Here is a 19579-nt window from a genome sequence, read left to right as displayed (position 1 = left end):
TATAAAGTTGAAAATAACTAATCCTCAAGAACAAATGGTAAATGGCCTCTACTTGAATAGCACTTTATCAAGTCCAGTATCACCAGCTCCTAAAATTACCAACATTAATTTCAAATCCAGTAAAGTCACTTTTAAGATACCAATAAACATTGTATTAATAAATTTTTTGCTAGTTATTCATGATACATTAATATAGCACGTTATTCCGGCTGCAGTAACAATGGTCTATTTTTTTTTTACACATACATCAAAAACATCAGGTTATACATGATTCAGTAAACCATAACATAATTGTAAAATTATGGTACTTTTGATCTTCATATTTAAAGAATTTCATATCAGCCAATGTCAAGTTTTTAACAAGCAAAATGTGAAATGTCTTTGAGATGTATAATGGACTAAAATACTGAACTGAAAAAAATAAAAGGCAAATTTATTTTAAAAATCTTCATAATGATTTATACACCAACTTGTGGTAAAAGGGTGGATTTTAATTCAAGGAGAATTGTGTTTTCTTTTCAGAAAGGTTAAACACTGAATAAACCTTTTCACCTGGAAAAGAGGTGCTGGGCTTCATTAAATATTTAAAAGAACATGTGTCTGTTTATCACATCCCTTTAAGTATGCTGCCCCTGTCTTGTTATATCTGTGTTTTCGAATGAACTACAACAATATGCATGTTAGTGACAACTCTGCTGCTCTCTTGGGCTTTCTATGTGCAAAACATTTTTTCTGGAAGTCTGATGTAGGCAAAATGCTGCTTGTTGAGATGAAAACATCTGCATCTCAGTGGATTCAAGATGGATGGTAAGGTTTAAAAAGCTTGTATTTTGACATGTCATTGATGGAAAACTAAACATAAAAGACTCAATAGTAATTCATTATTTACAAATGTTTATTTTTTTATATCTTTTCAATTTCATAATTTAGCTACTTGTAATGTAGGAATACAGAACAAAATTAATTTTGAATTTTATATTTTTTCTGTATTATGAAGCTTATTTAAAATCATTTTTATTTTTTGTTTTTTGTTTTTTCTTTCTTTGAAAATAAAAAGAGAAGAAATTATGGCACTTCTCACCTTGATCCACCTAGTCAATCCATTTAGAAAAAGCAAGGAGAAAAGTTGAGCTGTAAAATGAGGTCATGGAGGATGGAACATGCATGGAGCGGTGTTGTCTTAAAACGGTTTTGAGTACCTCTGTGTGTTGCAAAGCCAAAAGAACGTGGATTTGCAAAAAGTGTTTATCAGGGATAAAGAAGAGAATGTTTATTTTCCCACTGATCCTCATGCATTTTTCAGATCACCTGGTTGGGTTTTTGCTGCCTAAAGGCTCAGAAGTGCAGAACTCTCCTAATCCTTTTAAATTCTTCATTCAGCTAAGAAAAAAAAACTAACTAGTAAACTAGGAATAAAAAAAACTTTCTGAAATAGGAGAAGTCAGGCATTACAACAAATCCATTTTGGTAAATTGTAATCAATTAACTGTGCAGACGCATACAATGGCGAGTGTTAAGTGACATTTTGTTGTGTTGAAGGTTTAACTGAAGAGAATCCAGTGGTTCACCGACTATGTCTAGAGTAATTAGATATTTGCTTAAGCTGCTTTCACAGTGCCCTGTCTTTCCTACTAAATATATGCGTTGCATGGGTACTAACATGAGGAAATTAAAGGGAAATTAAAAGGAACATTGTGTGTAATATCATATATTTAATGTATATGTTGTGCTTTTAATGCAATCTTATTCTGAAAAATTATTTTAGACTTTTGCTAAGAGTGGAATAGGCTTTGTGATAGAGTGGAAGGAAGAGCGGATTTGCCGGAATGAATTTGTCATTAATTTTATTGGAAAAACTAAAAATCTATTGCAACATAAAACCCAAATAGACCAGTAGGGAACCATCAGCTTGGCGCGTACCTTCGTGGCTCGTCCCTCCAGCCCTGAGGCCTGATGGCAAACAAGGCTTTTGGCAGTCCCTCCAATCCCAGTCCAGACAGGGCGGGTCCAACGACAAACCACATGTGACTGGGCCCAGCCTGACCTGCTGCCCAGGCTGCCCGAAAAATCAGCTCAGCCTCTTCCAGGGAGGAGTACAGCAGACGGACCTGGAGGTGAATGATAAGACAGAGGGGTTCAGGTGGTGGCCATAACCAGTAGGGTAATAGAGCATAGCATCAATTAAAATGAAGCATGGTGATAGATGCAGGTTGAGCGACTGGATCCCATTTTAATGATCAGTGTTTCTTTCTTTTTCTTTTTTACTTGGTTCCATGACCTTTTATATATTTCTCTCACAGTTATACATTTTCTTCATTTATACATCAGTGTTACATGGCATCTAACAGATTTCTGCCCTTTGTTAAGTTTATTTTTAGCTAAATTAGCTGTACTTGAAAAATTAGGAATCTTGTTCTGATTGCATTTTTATTTTCCATTCATACGTTATTAAAAAAAAAAAGGAGGCTAAATGAATCTGTGCGAATCTGACGGGGGGCGTGGGCGTGTGTGTGTGTGTGTGTTTAGGGGTGGGGGGGTTTATGAGAGTCCTTCAGATGATTGCTCAGAGGAAGCACTTGAGGAAAATGTGTGCCACCATTTCGGAAGACAATGAGTGAGGGTATAAAAACTCAAGTCAGTCAACACTGGAATATGGAATACCAGCAGTAATAGCAGCAGGCGTGTGGCGTTTGAATCACATGCTGCGTGTTTACTGCTGTGACTCGCGTCAGAGAAGATGGCCGGATGACGCCGATCCTCCTACTCAGCTGACAGCGGATGGGATCAAGGTTGGCATGAGGTCTACATAGACATTCAATAGCTATCACAAACCTCCAGCAGTCAACATACATTCAAAGTCTTTTACATAGAAAATCTTTATCTCATGAGGTAAAAATTATCTGTTTTTTCCTCTTGTAAATTGTAGTCTTGCTCTAATATTTGAAGAAAGATGTACGCTGCTACCTTTACAAACAACCCACAAATACTTTTTTTTTCTTTAAAATTACATAGCATGTTAATCACTTTGTCAGAAAAGGCATCCATTTTTTTAAAGCCTGGGTATCCCATTATGGATTTCTTTAGACAATTGTGAGTCTTCATATTGTACTTTGACAAAGCTTAACTGTCTTAGTCACATTAGAAATCTTGTTCCAGGCAAAATAAATCTGCATCCACACATAGAGAAGACATTGTGCTGATTTCACTACAGCTTTGATTTAAATCTGTGCTGTTGAAATTTGGATTTTGTTATTTAAAAGTTATTGATGAGATAGTGACAAAGCTCCAAACCTTTTTTAAGTCTATACATCCATTGTGTGGTTTTCTCCAATGGAGACAGTCTAGTTAATAGCTTGATTTTGCCTTGGTTATCTCTAGGCTTGCTTAGCATTAGCACCCACATTCCATACTTTAGCTAGTTTGTTTTTGTTGCTTAACTTATCTTAATAAAAATGTTATGTTTTTGGGACCAAGTAAGTGCTTCTCTTTAGCATTTTCATCATGTCTATAAAAAGTCATAATAACTTGGTAAACAACATCGTGTGTGCTACTGTCTTGTAAAAGTTGGTCGTAGGTTATATAATCAATATATATGAGGCTGTTTTTCTTTCCTTCTTCAGTTATCGACATAATTTACATATTGTTTTATTATAAGTTATTATACAGAGGTGTTGTTCTTCTTTAATCAGTTCATCTTTCATCATTTATTCATCATGCAGTCAGTACATTTTCTCCTTTTTCTGCTCTGTATCCTGTCTGATTCCATTACACAAAGACAAAATGAGAAAAGAAATAGTCCAAAAGCCTGTAATAATCTCAAATCTCTTTTGAAATATATCTAATTCCATTCCTTGGCTCAGAGAATTTGGGTTGGTATGAACTTATGATGATTTAAGAATCTTTCAGGATGTGTCACTTGAATAACTTTAGACTATGGTTAGAAGTAAACTTCTAAGCAATCAAATTAAAGTGCAAAACAAAGGAACAAATAAGCTTTCTGCAGCTGGTTCCTTTTTACAATATGTGTTTTGTCATTCATTTCGTGTTCTGGTTCTGTAATGATAACCTTAAGTGAGGCATGCAGAGGAAAACCAGCATGCCTGCTGCCTTGCTTACCAGTCACAGTACTGAGATACAAATCATCAAGCAATGCCTGCCGTATGCTAATTAGCAACAGCAAGTTCTGAAGTAAAATAAATGACCCATGCAGTGCTGCACCCTCCTGAGTGCTTTAGATTATGCGCATAACACGTCCCATCAACACATTCATATTAAAAGGGTTTTCAGAGGTTATAGGTCTATGTTTTTCAGGAGAAGGAAATGTTTTGGGTGAATCAAGGCAAGATATTTTTAATTTGAGGTGTATATAAGAAATGCAGTCTTCAAATATCAATTTAAATACACTAATGTGTAAAGAAAGAATCAAGTACAGTAATAAAGTAGTATAAAAGTGACAAGAAACATTTGTTCTAAGGAGAAAAGTCAAAAAGTTTCTGCAAGACACAAATCTTTTTATTGTCACATCAGAGCAGAGGAACCAAATGAAATCAATAATTCTAGTACTGACTGGGTTACAGAGCGTATGTGAAGAGAATTTAATACTTTCTTATTGCAGAGCTTTTAGAAGACACCTGAAAAATTCACAGATTAAATTTCATGAGAACAAGCTACCCATTTCACAATTGAAAGATAGAAAACCAATATATGTTTTTGCAAAACTCTTATGAGCTGCATTTCAAATGAAAAGAAATATTTAAAAATAGTAGAGTGGACAGTGAATTTTTCTAAACATAAAAAAACAACATTTGGTGGTAAAACCTAATTTGACATCTTAGCTAGTCTGTCAGATGAAGGCAACACAAAGGCAGGGCAAGAGAAAAAACAACTTTTGACAGAGCAATGTTTTCTTAAAGATAAATTCTTATCATTTGTGCATAGCTCAGTCAAAGGAACTCACAAGCTACAGTCACTTTAACCTCTTTATTTTTCACACATTTATGAACATATTCCTTAATCTGCTTATTTTATGTACTGTTATCACAATGCAGATTGCATAACATGTATGCAGAGGCAAACAGATTGCAGTTGCCACCAATACACCAAGAAACATAAAACCTTCACAGGGAGAAAAAGTATTTTTTTCACTAAGAGTTACGTAAATAAATCAAGGTACTTAAAACAGTAGGAGAAAATCAGGATCAAAAACATTCTGAATGTGTTTCTAAATCAATAGATGATCTGGGTCATGTTAATGCAGCACTATTATGAAAGCAAGTGGATTGACTCATCCCTTAAAGTATTTCACTCAAAAATAAAAATGCAGTTTGCGACGTTCCTTAGCTGTGTGTTCAGGACTATTGTCTTGCGTGGCATTCCACACTCATTTCATCTCTGTATTTTTATCAAGAAACTCTGAGTACATTTTTCTATTGATCTTTAATTCAGTTATAAAATCAAAATATTTTATAACTATGATCTTGCCACCTACAAATGTAACTGTAGGAATTTTTGTTTCTGGTGTAAAGTCCAGAACTATTCTTCCTCCTAACGTGGTGTAAGAAATGTCATCAAAAGATTTGAGCTTTAGTCTCATCTTAAGAGGTTATATTCTCTAAGTGTCTTGCTGGTTTGTCCATATCTTTGGCATCAAAATATAAACAAGCCTGATCATGTTTTTTTCTTTTTCTTTAGCAGTGGAGTCTTGCACAGTAAGTGGTCTGAGAGCCATTGCATTTCATGGGCGGAAAACTGTACGTACTAGCCCTAGTATTGACTGATATTGACTTGCACATACAAGTAAAGCGTTTAGATACTCTTCTTTTATACTTCAATGGAACCATGTGTCTTTACTTCCAATTGAGGGATGCTGGCAATGTGCAAGCTCATCAAGAACTGTATTTACTTTTCTTAGACAGATAAAGAAACTTTTATTTTCACAAATTTAACATCAGCAGTTGGTAAAAATAGATTGGTGACTTTCCCTAAGAATAGCTTACAGTTGTTAACTTTTTCTGTCATGGCCAAACATGTTCTACTTCATATAGTATTCATCAACAAAAGCTGCCTCCAAAACTTCAAGGTAAACACAGGAAATTGATATTTTTTCCAAGGACATGCACATTCATACAGTTGTTGAAAATACCAAATTCAAATTGATGATGCTGACACAGGAAACAGGAAGACAAAAGCCTGAGAGCAAAGGAGGTCAGAAAGGCAAAAACAGGCATGTTTTTGGAGAACTTCCAAAAACACGACCCATCCATCATGGTCAGATTTTTATTTAGTCTTGTTATTGAGAAGGTGGGTCTCTGAGGGGGAAATAGCAACGAATAATTCAGCTGCCAGAGAACTTGCTTAAGCAGGTATTTAGAAGAACGCCAGTAGAATGTCAGCTGCTGACGTTTTTTTAAATAATGTCTAATTTTGACTCTTGGATTCAATATTCTGAATATTGTGACAATAACAAAAAATAAGGAAACATATTTTAAATGGAATAACATGTCTGAAGAGTCAAAGAGCTGTAGAGTCAAAAATAATCTGACACATCAAAATCACTTTTATGTCCCCCATTTAACATGTCACATTACTTTCAGTATAATTACATAATGTTCTCCCTTTGCTCCAGCTGCCCTTGCTGTCTTTCTTTCATTTTTTTTCAGACTTATCTTTACGAAGGTCATTTACTGTAATATCAGCCAAAAAAAAGTCAGAGTAAGGATTGAATATAAATTAAACTGGTAAAACATTAAAGAGAGGTCATCTCAGGTAACTTTGACTCATGCAGAGATGAGAATTAGAAAAGAGAAGGGTGGGGAAAAAAACTGCAAGGCGATTCCTTTCTTCCCTCCTTCCATGAATAAGACAACGGTAAGGTCAGGCAAAATGTTGCTTGATGTTTATTCAACCATTACTTCTCACAAGTAGGCGCATTCTGTGCATTTACTTTAAACATTAGTCTTTTTATGTAACCTGCCATAATCTTTTAAAGGTAAGAAAAAGTCTTTGGGTAGGGATAGAGAAACAGTCTGATGGCAAATTTATGTTATATTCCATTTTTGGAACGAACCACAAAACTGCAGAACAAGAATGATTCTAAATCTAAGTTTAAATATTTACAATACTACACATTCATGGAAGCCCTGAAAAATCTTCCAATAAATATTAGACATATGTCCATAGAAGCAGTTGGTGCATGGTGACAATCTGCAATATGTTTTGTTTAAAAGAGACATAAATCTATAGCTTTGCAAAATCCCAGCCAAACTTTAGACTTATGACTTGTTCCAGTTGTGACTGTGAAATTAGAATGATCTAAAATTAACACAACTATACTCCAAGTCAAAAAATATAAATTGGATTCCAAGCTTCTTTTGGGAAATAACAAGTGACGTACAAAGCTGAACTGCATTACACTTAGTACACAAGTTTGTAATACCTATCCATTAGGGTTAAATGAATGAGAGACGTGAACAGTCTTAACAGATCCCCACTTACATTTGCATAATGATTTGATAAATTAATGGGTTAGTTAGAAAATTAGGTCTCGTTTTACTGACATTTAGACCAATTCTCAGTCGGGCCATTAAGGACATAAACAATCAGGCATGGTAACCACACTCTTCTGATTTGTCAGACGAGGTCAAATTGATCAACTTCAGGTTAATTCTCTTTGAATGCTACATCTACAATACTGTCAAAATATAACAAGTCTGTAACAGCTGGTACATATATCACAACAATGGACAGTTGTATGAAATATCAAGTAACTTTTAGTTAGAAAATAACTTATCTTTATTATTTCGCCAGTAAAGAAATTATATATTTGTCAGGTTTACCTTTTGGAGTTTGCGCATGCATTTTATGATTTTTATGTACAAGTGTGCATGCACATGTGTGCATATGAGTTCAACAACAGGGAAACGAGTGAGTTTTATTTGGAGATAAGAGGGGGCTCAAAAGAAAAAAAAGGTTAGGAGATGCTGGTACACATGAGAAAGATGGGGACATTTAATTCTTAAATACTTACTTCTACTGTTGCTTCACAGAAATTAGATTTTTTTTAATCCACTTTCTTTTCAAGGGCTTTTAGGCAAACTCAGGTAAGTGGCAGGTGTTGTTGGAACCCCATTTTGTTCAATTGATTTGAGCTAAGATGAACCATTTTGTCCCTGACTTACATCTCCATCAAAAGTGGCATTTGTGTTTCCCATCACTCACCTGGGCTTCATTGTCTTTGAGGAGTCGTTTGGTGCGAGACCCGCCGGGGTCGTCTGTCACGTTAAGAACCACCACGCTCTTCCTTTCCCAGCCAATGAAGGAGCCATCTGTCATACCTTCCACCATGGCCAGGAAGTCCTCGTAGCCATGGTGACGGGTGGTGACAACAGAGAACGAAGTCCAGTCATATTCTTCAAGGACTTCGAAGATCACCTCAAGTTGGAGCATTGTAGAGCAAGTGAACTGAAGGTAGATTGAGCCGCTCTCCTGCAAGCAGAGAGAATGAATTCATGACGCACAAATAAAATGTGTGCATTTCACATATAACTTCAGTTTATTAAATACCAGAAAAGTTATTGCTTTCCATTAAACTCTCTATAAACTGTTAATTAGAGTGGTGTGTCATTCAGCTGTACTGAATATGTGTCTTATAAGATTGAGCATATTTATTCAGTGGATCTGCAGGCATCATCACACTGTTCCCATTCATTCCAGCTCTTTCTGCGTTGTGTCTGACTGGTTTAAATCTAAGAGGGGCAGGCTCAGAGGAATGACGCAGTCTGTCAAAACAAGCTTTGGCTTTTAAAAGAAAGCTTTCAAGCATGGATGAAAGAAACAGTGATGGCCTTCCTCTCTGCCACTGCAGTCATATTTAATGTTAGTAGATGAGCTGCTCACTGTGTGAAAAAGAAATTCATTTTTATTGGCTTTTCTGCCACTGTATTCTTGTCGAAACAAGAGCAAAGTTTTAAGATGTCAAAATACATATTCGCAGATGGTCGGAGTGAATGTAAGTTTATGCAGAAAATAAAATAAGTTTCTTTTTTTGCAAGCATTGCACTTTCAAATACTGTATGAATTATAATTTTTTTGTTGGGAGTTGAGAGAATATCTGTAAATTAGTAATCAGGGCTCTGCATCTGTGCGTACATGTGGATGATCAAAGGGAATGACGCCAGGGAATAACATTCCATCGTCTCATGCTGTCAGGGCTCACCTCCAGTTATGATGCACTGAAGTATATCAGCTATCAAACCAGCAGACTGACTCCCAGTGTAAGTGTGTTTGCTTTTCTTAACCTACCATAGAAAAGGTTTTATAGGAAACTTGCTAGGAGTGAATTCTGCAGCTGAAGAATAAAGACTGTTTTAGAGTTCTTTTGTAAGATGAAGCTAAAATAAAATCACTGGCACCCTTGAGTACTCACCAGAAACAATGAATGACTAATGTTGCGTCCCAAGTCATCGTTTTAGAAAACGTACTTCTACAAGGTCTACTTATTCTTGATATGCTTCAAAATAGAAAACAAAATGGCGATTCATCATCCCAACATTGTTATCACTGATGTACTTTTGTTACATTATAGCAACAATATGCCTATTCCTTAAGCCTTTCCACATTTTGTCACATTACTATCCTTAGCGTACTTTAATTTAATTTTATGTGACCTACCAACAAAAGGAATCATAGTGTTATAAGAGAAAAGAATTTCATGTAAGATTTTTCAAATTGAATTCTATGCTGTGTGCAATGCCCCTTATTTTGAAATTCCTGAATAAAATCCAGTGCAACTAACTGGCATGAAAAGGACCAACTAGTTAACAGTGTGGCTATGTATTTGAAGAAAAATGTTCCACTTTGCAATTTTGCACTGCTTTTCAGTGGTCTGTTTCAGAAAATCCCAATGAAATAACTTTAAATTTGTAGTTGAACTGGGACAAAGTAAAGGGGCTGAATACATTTGCAAGGCACTGAAAAATGATCTAGATGCTTTCCTAATGTCAAAGTGAAAGGACGTTTGTATGTGCATTGTTATTCTTTAAAGAAAAAGTTAGGTCTTAGTGAAAAATAGGAAACTGGCAGCCTGGAGCAAGAGGGACTGAAAATGAAATGACTTTTATTCATGAATTCTAATAGCGTATTCATATTTTGTTGTTTTAAAAATAGTTTCCAATGGTGTGTTCAACAGATTATGTAGAAAAGCATGGTTCATAGATGCATCTTTTCTTTCATATTTTGCTTCTTCTCAGTTTTTGTCATTCCTTTATAGAGTCTGTATCATTTGCCCAGGAGAGCTTGTTGTGTAATCATGCTGATTCAGTTCAGATTTGACCACTTATAGTTAAACCAGAAAACAAAATGCAAGATATTATTCCACTGCACACCAACCTCAAGTATTGCCTGATTTTTGATTCCTCGTTTGACTCATTTTTAAACTTTTATTTACTTGGGAAGATATGACTCTCGAGAGTTTAAGCCTTTAAAAAAAATCCAGGTCATGAGATTCTGAAAGTAGAAGCAAAAGGAAAGAAAATCTAAAAGCCAGAGGATACGAGCTAAATGTCTCCATGCTGCCTACAGCAGGTTTCTCAGCTATTTTTCTAAGACAGTTCATTACACCACATCCCAAATGATGGTTGCTCTGATGCTCGGTGAGGCCAGTAACCATTTAGAAATATGACCCCAAATTAAAATATCTATGAATGACTTCAAAATATCAATAATCTCCAAGTCAAGTTTATTTCAAAAAGTACTTCAAAACAAGCAAGCACTGACCAAAGAGCTAAACACATTATCAAAAATATTGGGTTGAAAGCCAAACCAAAGCGGTAGGTCTTGAGAGAGGATTGAGCACTGGCTAGATAAGAGGCCTTTGTAATCTCCAACAGCAACTACCCCATGATCTGGAGCCACCTCAGCAAAAGCCCAATCCTCTCTGAGCTTCCTGTGTGTCCTCAGCATTTCTAGCTACAGATAGTCGGCTGATCTGAGTGACTGAGACGTGAAGGCACATGTGAGAGGTCAGAGAGGGACTCTAAAATGTCAGGTGGTGTGTGCAAAGAGGATGCTCATCTAACAACACATAATCTCTGTAGTTTTCAGTAGACAATAAGTAGAGTGCAGGGTATTACTTTACATCACTGATTGTAAAAACAGGTACACAACTTCCTGAAGGTGGGAACCAGTTGATGCTTCACAAGCACAAAACATTTTGTGTTCATTTCACACCTGAACATGTCAGGAATAAAGCAGCAAAAAATTCAAATATGAAGTAGGTGAAATGAATAACACCCATTTCAAATCATCAGCCTTGTTTGTGTTCATTTCAGTGTACAAATACATATTCAGTAAAAGAGTTAGCAAAACAATTTCCACCTAATTTTTTTTTAGGTTAAAGTGCAATATGTTAAAAGGTTAATGATACCTGCATGACATAATGTCTCGTGCCACTTTAAAGTATCTTCACCTCCTGCTGTAAACAAATCTGCTTAATCAATGAATATTTTAAGATGCTGTTAGCTTGGTGCCAGGTTTATTGTATTAACAATAACAGCAACCAAGTCATGAAAGAATTATAACCCATCATGCTGTGAAGATGATCTGTTTAAAACAGTCTGGCACACTCACTGAATATCACACCTGCCATTGCTGTACTGCTTTGTTATCTGGATCTCTGATTGTGGCCTATCCTTAACACTTAAGCAATCAATTTATAAACAATTGTTTTGATTTATTTTTTAAATTCTCAAACAGGTTGAATATTATGAATAGTCATACCAATGTCTCTTCCTACTTGGTGATTTTTATGCTGACCTGTTAACAAATAGCAACAACTGAAACTAAAGCCATACTGAGAAAGATATTGCAATGCCCCTCTTCTCCATCGCACATTCCTGATAAGATCAAAGCCGTATGTCTTCCTAAAAGAAGTTGACATTGTAGATTTTAATCTGAGATAAATTAGAGATTGCTCACTGAGCTTCAATTTCTGCTGTCAGAAGATATAGAGAGGATTTAATATCCATAACACTGCAGGCCTAAGGAATTTGTCATCCCTCAAGCTGAAATGTGCATTTTTGCAATAAGCAGAAACTGTGATTGCGTAATGAAAAGCTTTGTAACAAGATACCTCAGCATTAAAGGTCTCACTGAGTCACTCTTTGTAATTAATTCAATACAAATTTGTGCTTCTTTGGATTTGGATTTGGATTTTCCTTTTCCATTTCCCATTCCGATTGGATTTTCCCATGGTTACTTCCTAAATGAACCATGATGCTCTACCTGCTCCTGTCAAACAGCAAACAAACAAACTTGTAGGTTAGGCATAACATGAGGTACATATTCCTCCAAAGATACATTTTTTAAAACTATTTTTGGTCAAAAAATTTATGATCAGAAGTGAGACTAAAAATCATAATAAATAAAGTTAACAAAAAAGCTGGCTATGTTAACTATTATTGTAATTATTGGATTGTAGTTATAGATTTTCTAGCCTGAGTTGGCTGCAAAAAAAATAAAAAATCAGAATATTTTGACTGTTCAAACCACTAATATTTTTTTCATTCAGTATGTGGTAAAACATTTGTACTTGTTGAAGCATGATTACAATTTTTACTTTTTATAAACAATTACACCAGGTGTGGATGCCATGCTGGCTCTAAAAGCATGTCCCTTTAGTTTGACATTTCTGCCTGATGCAGGTTTTAATAAGAATAGAAGGGAAGCAACAATTTCTGTTCTTCCCACTTTTACACCAAAGTTAAAAGTTAGAGGCTGATTAATACTTCTTAGATTACTTAGATTACATTATCTACATAATACACCATGTCTTCTTTTACATTTATTTTGTGCTCCTCAAACAAAATAATGTATAGATTTTTAGACTGCATGTATCTAGATTTAATGCTGCTGTACACAGAGTAGATTGATAGAAAATAAGATTTCTACTGGTTTGAAAGGTAATATTATTCCACCCTCAAGAATGACATTGTTTTATTGAAATTACTGTGCATTTTCTCTTCATTAAATTTCCCATTTACATGTAGACCACAACTTCAAAGTGTTATGTAACTGAAATCTGCTCAAGAAGGCAGAATACGTGTTCATATCTTTTAATTGTTACATTCTATCTTGTGTTTCACAGACACTTCTTTCTTTGGTTGAGATGAAAGAAACGGGGACGATGATGATGCAATAACAAGTAACTCATTTTTACCTGTGGCTCTCGGCCTAGACTGGCTCCTCCCCCGACAGCAACAACAGGAACTCCAGTCTGAGCGGAGACAAACTCCAGCATTGGGGCTAGAGGAGCACGGTTTGGCGGGGGTGGTCTCTCCTCCTCAAACACCAAACCCTGAGTTAAACAAAGGTTGCAAAAGGTGAAATATCAGGTGAAACATCTTTCAGTAACTCAAAATGCATATCTATTTAGAATCAAACATAATGTAAGGTGTAAAAATGTGTGTTTTGTGTCCTGTGCCTACCTGTAGAGGTGTAGTGGCCAGCAGCTCACACAGCTGCAGCAGCAATGTGCCTGGACTGCTCTCATTCACTGCCAGGTAGATGACGTTTGCTTGACCTGATGGTGTCATCACCGTCTCCGTGGAAAGTGCTGCCAGCGACAGGTATGTTGAGGAGGACAAAGAGGCCATGGCCACAACTCCTGCAAGTGAGGCTGTATCTGTCACCCCCCTTCCTCCTCCGCCGCCTCCTCCTCCTGGACCGTTTCCCAGACCGGACCCGAGACCCGGCTCGCCAACCCCCGCGCCTCCCACCACCGCCGTCTCCGGGAGCAGGGAGGAGCCAGAGTGGACTACGGCTATGTTGATACCACCCGAGTCCCTCTCTCTCTCCCGGGGCCGGAGCAGCAGGGGGGGCGAGGGGCGTGCGGGCCCCGTGCAGGCCAGGATAGCCAGTAGCAATGAGAGGGTGGGCCTTGGGGCCACCATGGGGTAAAGGGAGGGCCAGTGGTGGTTGTCTGATGGGGTTTTGCCAGATGAGGCCAGGTGGGGTGGAGGGATTCTGTGTAAAGGATGACGTCTCTTGAGGAGGAGGGAAGGTAATGGTGGCAGGGGCCTGGCAGCCTACAGTGCTTCACCTGATATGGAGCGGAGACCCTGCAGAGGAAGAATGAAGCAGAATGATTAAAACTGTGACTAGCTATGTTTCAATCTAATTGTCATGTGAATTTTGAGCAAACTTTTACAATGTCACAAAAAAGAAATTACAAATTGGGGGTGTTTCCATCTGTTTTGGAGCAATTTAACCTCCAAAACAGAGGTAAACAGGCTAAACAAAGCATAATTTCATCAGATGTTGAGGTGCATGGCTGTGATAAACATGATGCAGAGTTTGCAAACTAGCATGCACCACTCATTTAAAAAAAAAAAAAAGAATCATCCCCTCCATGTGGGAAGTTCAGACATGATAATTTTTTTGACAAATGTGTTTCTACCTCAAATGAGTGTAAAAAAGAAACTTTTTTGTGAAATTGGGGAAGTTATTTTTGAGCTTTACCATTCCGTCAACCTTTTCTAATGTGATACTTCAAAATGCACATAAAAAAAACTTTGATGGAAACACAACTACTCTCTGAAGGCAATTTATCTTCATGCACCACAAAAACAGTTTCTAATTGCCACTTCTAAAAATGCAGGAACTCTTGTGTTATTCCTAGACAGACAAATGATTTATGTGGGTGTAATAAAGTTATTTTTTTAGTAAACAGTGTAATAGGTGACACAGACTAAAACCCATTCATCTATGTGTTTGTATTTTGACACCACTTACTTTATAAACAAAGAATGTTTCAATCAGCAAGAAAACATACTTTTCAGGAACATTTTTGAATTTTGTTCAAGCAAATATCTGCCAGCAAATATTATAACTGGAAACATAATTAGGAAAAAAAAAAAAAAAAACTTTTTACTTTATTCCTTAGGATGCTATCTAAATCAAAATGAAGATACTTTGGGTCATTTCTATACACTGAAGTTTAAACCATTAGCCTGATTACATACAGAGACTATTGGTAATTCTTATTCAATATACATTTAATTTTGGATAAGAGTTATGAAATGTCTTGTTTTCACAATCTGGAAGACCTATGAATTGTAATCTCTATGGGTGTACGTATCAGCTTTTTTTATTCACAGTGAAAATCTTCCCAAAAACAATATTTTATTTGCCCTCTCAATCCAGCAGAGACTGGATCTGTGCTGCTTTATGTCAGCACAGGCATGGTTTCAGAGGAACAATGACAATAAACACTGAAGACACACAGAGCAGAGACACAGAGGAAGACCTACAGCAAGAAAGGTAGAGCAGATAAACAGCGAGTGCAGGAAAGAGAGATTAGAAGAACAGAGAGTAGGTGCAGTCGCACTTAACCAGCAAAGATCTGCTTTTGTATAAGGAAAAATAAAACACAAAAAAAGCAGTGAAAATATCAAGAACTGCAAAATGTATGAAGGTGCACTTACAGTATGTCTTACAAATGCAACAGAGACACAAAAAAACAACAATAAAAAACAAGCACTACATTTACAATGAGACTCCAAAGATGTCCCTTCTCTTCAGTATAAGGATTCCTGGCCATGAGAGGCCATGCTTGGCGTAATGTTTGGTCATTACGCTTAAAAGTGCACAAAGTTCAAATCTTCCTACTGGGCTCAAACACTAAACAAAATTACAACTACAAACAGAGAACTGCTTAAGTAAATTTCCTCCAACACAGACACACAATGTGAATAACTACTCCAGTATTGTTTTTGCATTTTTTCCAAACTGAAGAAAGGGCTGATTGTAAAATATGAAGACTATAAGTACTGTAGCATCTAATTTAGATAGATTATATATAATCTAATCACAGCTCTAAGCACCTTTACTCATGTGTACCAATAATTTTCCCAGTGAGGTGATAGAACAGCCAAATCTATAGACCTTTGTCATTCAGTGTTTAGAAAGGTGTGCTATTTAAAGATATACAGAAAAATCAGCCAAAACTGAATTTTTATTGTCATCAGTCTTGACTGCTTATCCGACAGTGAGAAAGTCAAAAATCTGATCTCTGTGGAAGTATGTCAGCTCTACCAGCAAGCACTGGTGTGGAAGTAAAGGCAAAAAGAGACTTCAGTGAGTTAAGAAGTCAGAAAGTTGGCAATTTTAACAGTCAGTTGCATTTTTTAATATGAAGTCAGAAAAAGACATGAGATGTAAGAAGCAATTTAAAAGAATACCACTTTCAACATGTCAACGCATGTCAGCAGTTTCTTCAGACTGCAAGACAGAAAAATACTTTCAGCTGATAACAGAAGGGACTTTTGAGTCCTGTCTGACATGGAGCATGCTAACCTTGGAAAACATTTCAATATCTCAGAATTATGTAAAGACCTCTTGAAAATATAAACACAAAGTGTTCAACTTTAGTAATAAACGTGGCGTATCAGATGCTTATATAGATTGTATGTAATGCTGCAAACTTATCAGACATTTGCTTATAGAACAGAGAAGGACTTCATGTAATACTCATATCACAAAAGACTGTTAGGGGTGTAATAATTGTTGACCAAAATATTTCAAGTGTTCTGAACCTGTATTTTTCCATGTGAAAGTAATATTAGGCAGGTGCACAGAGTCTCATACCAGCAGATGCTCACACCGGACACTGATGCTCAAAATGCTAAAGGTCATAGAATAATGGAAGCACAGTAAAAAAAGAGAGGAAAAAAACATGGATATATAGCAATTTAAATTGTCATTAAAATATTTACTATTACCACCATTGCAAAATATTTCTAAAATATTTGTGACTTTCACAAAAAGGAGGAAATTGTCAACAAGATGGCAGGGATGCAGCATAACTTAGGGAGATATTCAAGTTATCGATTCAAAATTCCTGGGTTCTTTTCATATCACAAAATATATCACAAGGCTAGAGAAAATCGCAATCTCAGTTTTTTCTAATATCATGCAAACCTAGAACAGAGCATAATGCAGTGAAAAACATCAAGGCCATGACTGGAACAATACTGAAAACTGTTAAGATTTTTTTAGGCGATGACATTACAGTTTTTGAACAGTTTAAAATTTGTTCCCATCACAGACTAGATAAAATAGTTGTTTTATGGAAGGCTTTGTTGAGCAAGAAAGTTCATCAAACTTGATGGATTACAGCAAAGAATGCAAATTAATCAAAGCTTGACTAATCTTCAGATTAAAAATGAGCAGCTTCTTTATTTTTGGCATCAGTGTCACAAAATGAAAAATGTATTGAAGATTGCAAGGAAAGCCTCTGTAATGTGAGTCATACCTGTTAGTATTATTACCAGTGATTAGTCATGTTGTTGGCCTAAGCTGCCCTGTCTGTGCAAGCTCAAGCTGCTGACTCTCACATATATTGGATATAACAATGATGTGATGCCTTCTGGGACAGTCATGCCAGCTGGGACGGTACTGGCATGACTGTAGTCATTTCTGCTTGCATGTTCATTTGGAAAATGTTGCAGCTAAAACACAAGTAATCATTTTTATGCCTGTTTGTTTAAATCCTGCAGGGGGAATACATCTAAAGCTGATTTATGAATTTATTAAAAATGCAATCGATGTTCTCAATGTGACAAGAATGTATTATTTGAAATATGTGAGTTTTTATGGATAATACAAATGTGAAAATAGAAAATAAATGTTGCTTTTTTTTAATATCTGAGTCTAGTTGCTATATTGTCTTTCTCTCCATGTGCACTGACCTACTTTCCAAAAATCATTTTTAAAATCTCAGCTCCTTTTATGTTTTCTTATCTTTTCAGAGGACAAGATTATCTTCTGTGTATTGATTAAAGTTAACAAGTGTGCTGCTGACAGTTTGAAGCGCAGCACTTCTCTCTGCTGCTTCTTCTTCAAACATAAATTACACTTTACAGAGCTGAACACATCCTTGAAGAATAATTGTTTTCCTCATCTTACAATGTGTACAAATAAAATAAAATAAAATAAAGCAAAATAAATGTATTCAAATACACAATTGTGAAGATGTTTCTTTCATCTTATTAGTTTTCAGTGAAAAGTTATGAGAAACTGAAGTTCTTTTGTTTGTTTTTTTTGCTCATTAAGGAGACAGACGTTAGAGAATAGATTTAATCTACCAGACAAGCTAGAATTACACTTGCAGAGAGTTCTTGGGAAAAAAAACATTTAGACTTCGGAAATGTGAGAAACGTCCTGAAAAAAGAGACAGAACAACCATTTCAGCCAAATTAACAAAACAATCTTAGGTAAGTTTTACAGTTTTTTTAAAAATGCATTCATTTTACTGGGTCTAAGATATTCTCCATTTCCCCCCCCCCCCCCCCCACATCATTAGTTAAACTACATTTAAGATCTGCCATTAGTATGGACAATATGACAACTTCAAAACCTTATGAAATGTTTTTCTGAAATGTTTTAAATTACTAACTGTAGCTTGTAGCAGTACAAGCTACCACTGTATTAGTGATAGCTTGTTAGTGAGCCACCGTGTTGTGTAACAGTTTTAAGACATTTAATGTTTCTTTACACTTTGCTTCCAATGATGCGTCATCACTGTCTGACTGTTTCTGAAAGTCTTCCAGTTTTTTTCTACAGATTGTGACTCAGCTCAGTACAGTATGTTAGTATTTTGCAAGAATTGTTATCCCACTCAACTCTGGAAAATTAATCATCCAGCCATAAAAGGCTCCTAAGCTCCAGGTGAACCAGTGTTATGACACATAAGAGACAACCAATTTTAAATAAACTCCTTTGTTAGTAGCAGCCTGTCAAACTGACAATAGCAACGACTAAGGAAAAACAAAGAGATTCCAATTGAAAAGATGGCATATAAACCATTAAGTTCAAAATTATTCACACTGCTGTCAGATTTAGATGTCAAATTATTTTCATTATAAAAAATTATTTATTATAGTGACATGTATTGACAGATCAAAAGGAAATAGCGCAATGTAAGGGGCATGTTAATTATTCCTTTTTTTAAATAAGTATGTATTTTAATTTTTATAAAAATGACATGAAACGTTTGGGTCACTCCATCATGTCCAAACTGCATCCAGTCAGGAAGGTCATCCATCCTGATAAAACTAAGATTACTTCAAACCTAAATCTATCAGGGGTTTGAATAATTTAAATTCTTACTATTGATGATCAGCTGAAGGGTTATTAAACTTTCAGCTTCTATGTCATATGTTTCTGTATTTTTCTTGCTGTTTTTTAAAGCCTTACTTTTGTTTTTAACTTCTTTTTTTAAGTGGCACGTCCTTTGGTCTCTACTTATCCATTTTGCTCTTTTTGAAACATGCCAACATGCTTCCATGGTAAGCATCGATAGAAAATGAGTAAAAACGAGGTTGCCCAGTAATCTCCTATGTCTTGACCCACTTCAGTTAAAAAAAAAAGGTACCGCCTGATGAGTGTAAACCGATGAGATCCAATGCAGTACTCACAATGTGCTCTCCCCTTTAAAGAAGAACTTTGAAAAAGTTTCAGAATGCCTGAGGAATTATTGATCAAAACCTCTTAAAAATGTTTTAAAGAAAGTTCTGCTTCTTGC

At 35.9% G+C, this 19579-nt stretch overlaps 1 protein-coding gene across 1 annotated transcript in view; it reads right to left on the bottom strand.

Annotated features, from left to right (window-relative positions):
- Nucleotides 1-19579, bottom strand: part of grin2da (glutamate receptor, ionotropic, N-methyl D-aspartate 2D, a) — a 207017-nt gene that overhangs the window by 94832 nt on the left and 92606 nt on the right. Inside the window, exons 2-5 of the mRNA XM_032581124.1 lie at nt 13482-14114; nt 13214-13351; nt 8218-8484; nt 1921-2108 (exon numbers count right to left, since the gene is read on the bottom strand). Coding sequence (XP_032437015.1) covers nt 1921-2108; nt 8218-8484; nt 13214-13351; nt 13482-13946 — 1058 coding nt within the window. The 5' untranslated portion in view covers nt 13947-14114. The remainder of the gene's footprint in view (nt 1-1920; nt 2109-8217; nt 8485-13213; nt 13352-13481; nt 14115-19579) is intronic.

Source organism: Xiphophorus hellerii, chromosome 13, assembly GCF_003331165.1.
Source record: "Xiphophorus hellerii strain 12219 chromosome 13, Xiphophorus_hellerii-4.1, whole genome shotgun sequence".
Classification (NCBI taxonomy): Eukaryota; Metazoa; Chordata; class Actinopteri; order Cyprinodontiformes; family Poeciliidae; genus Xiphophorus; species Xiphophorus hellerii.
The sequence above is the reverse complement of the archived record's forward strand: the minus strand, read 5'-3'. Positions and strand labels throughout refer to the sequence as shown.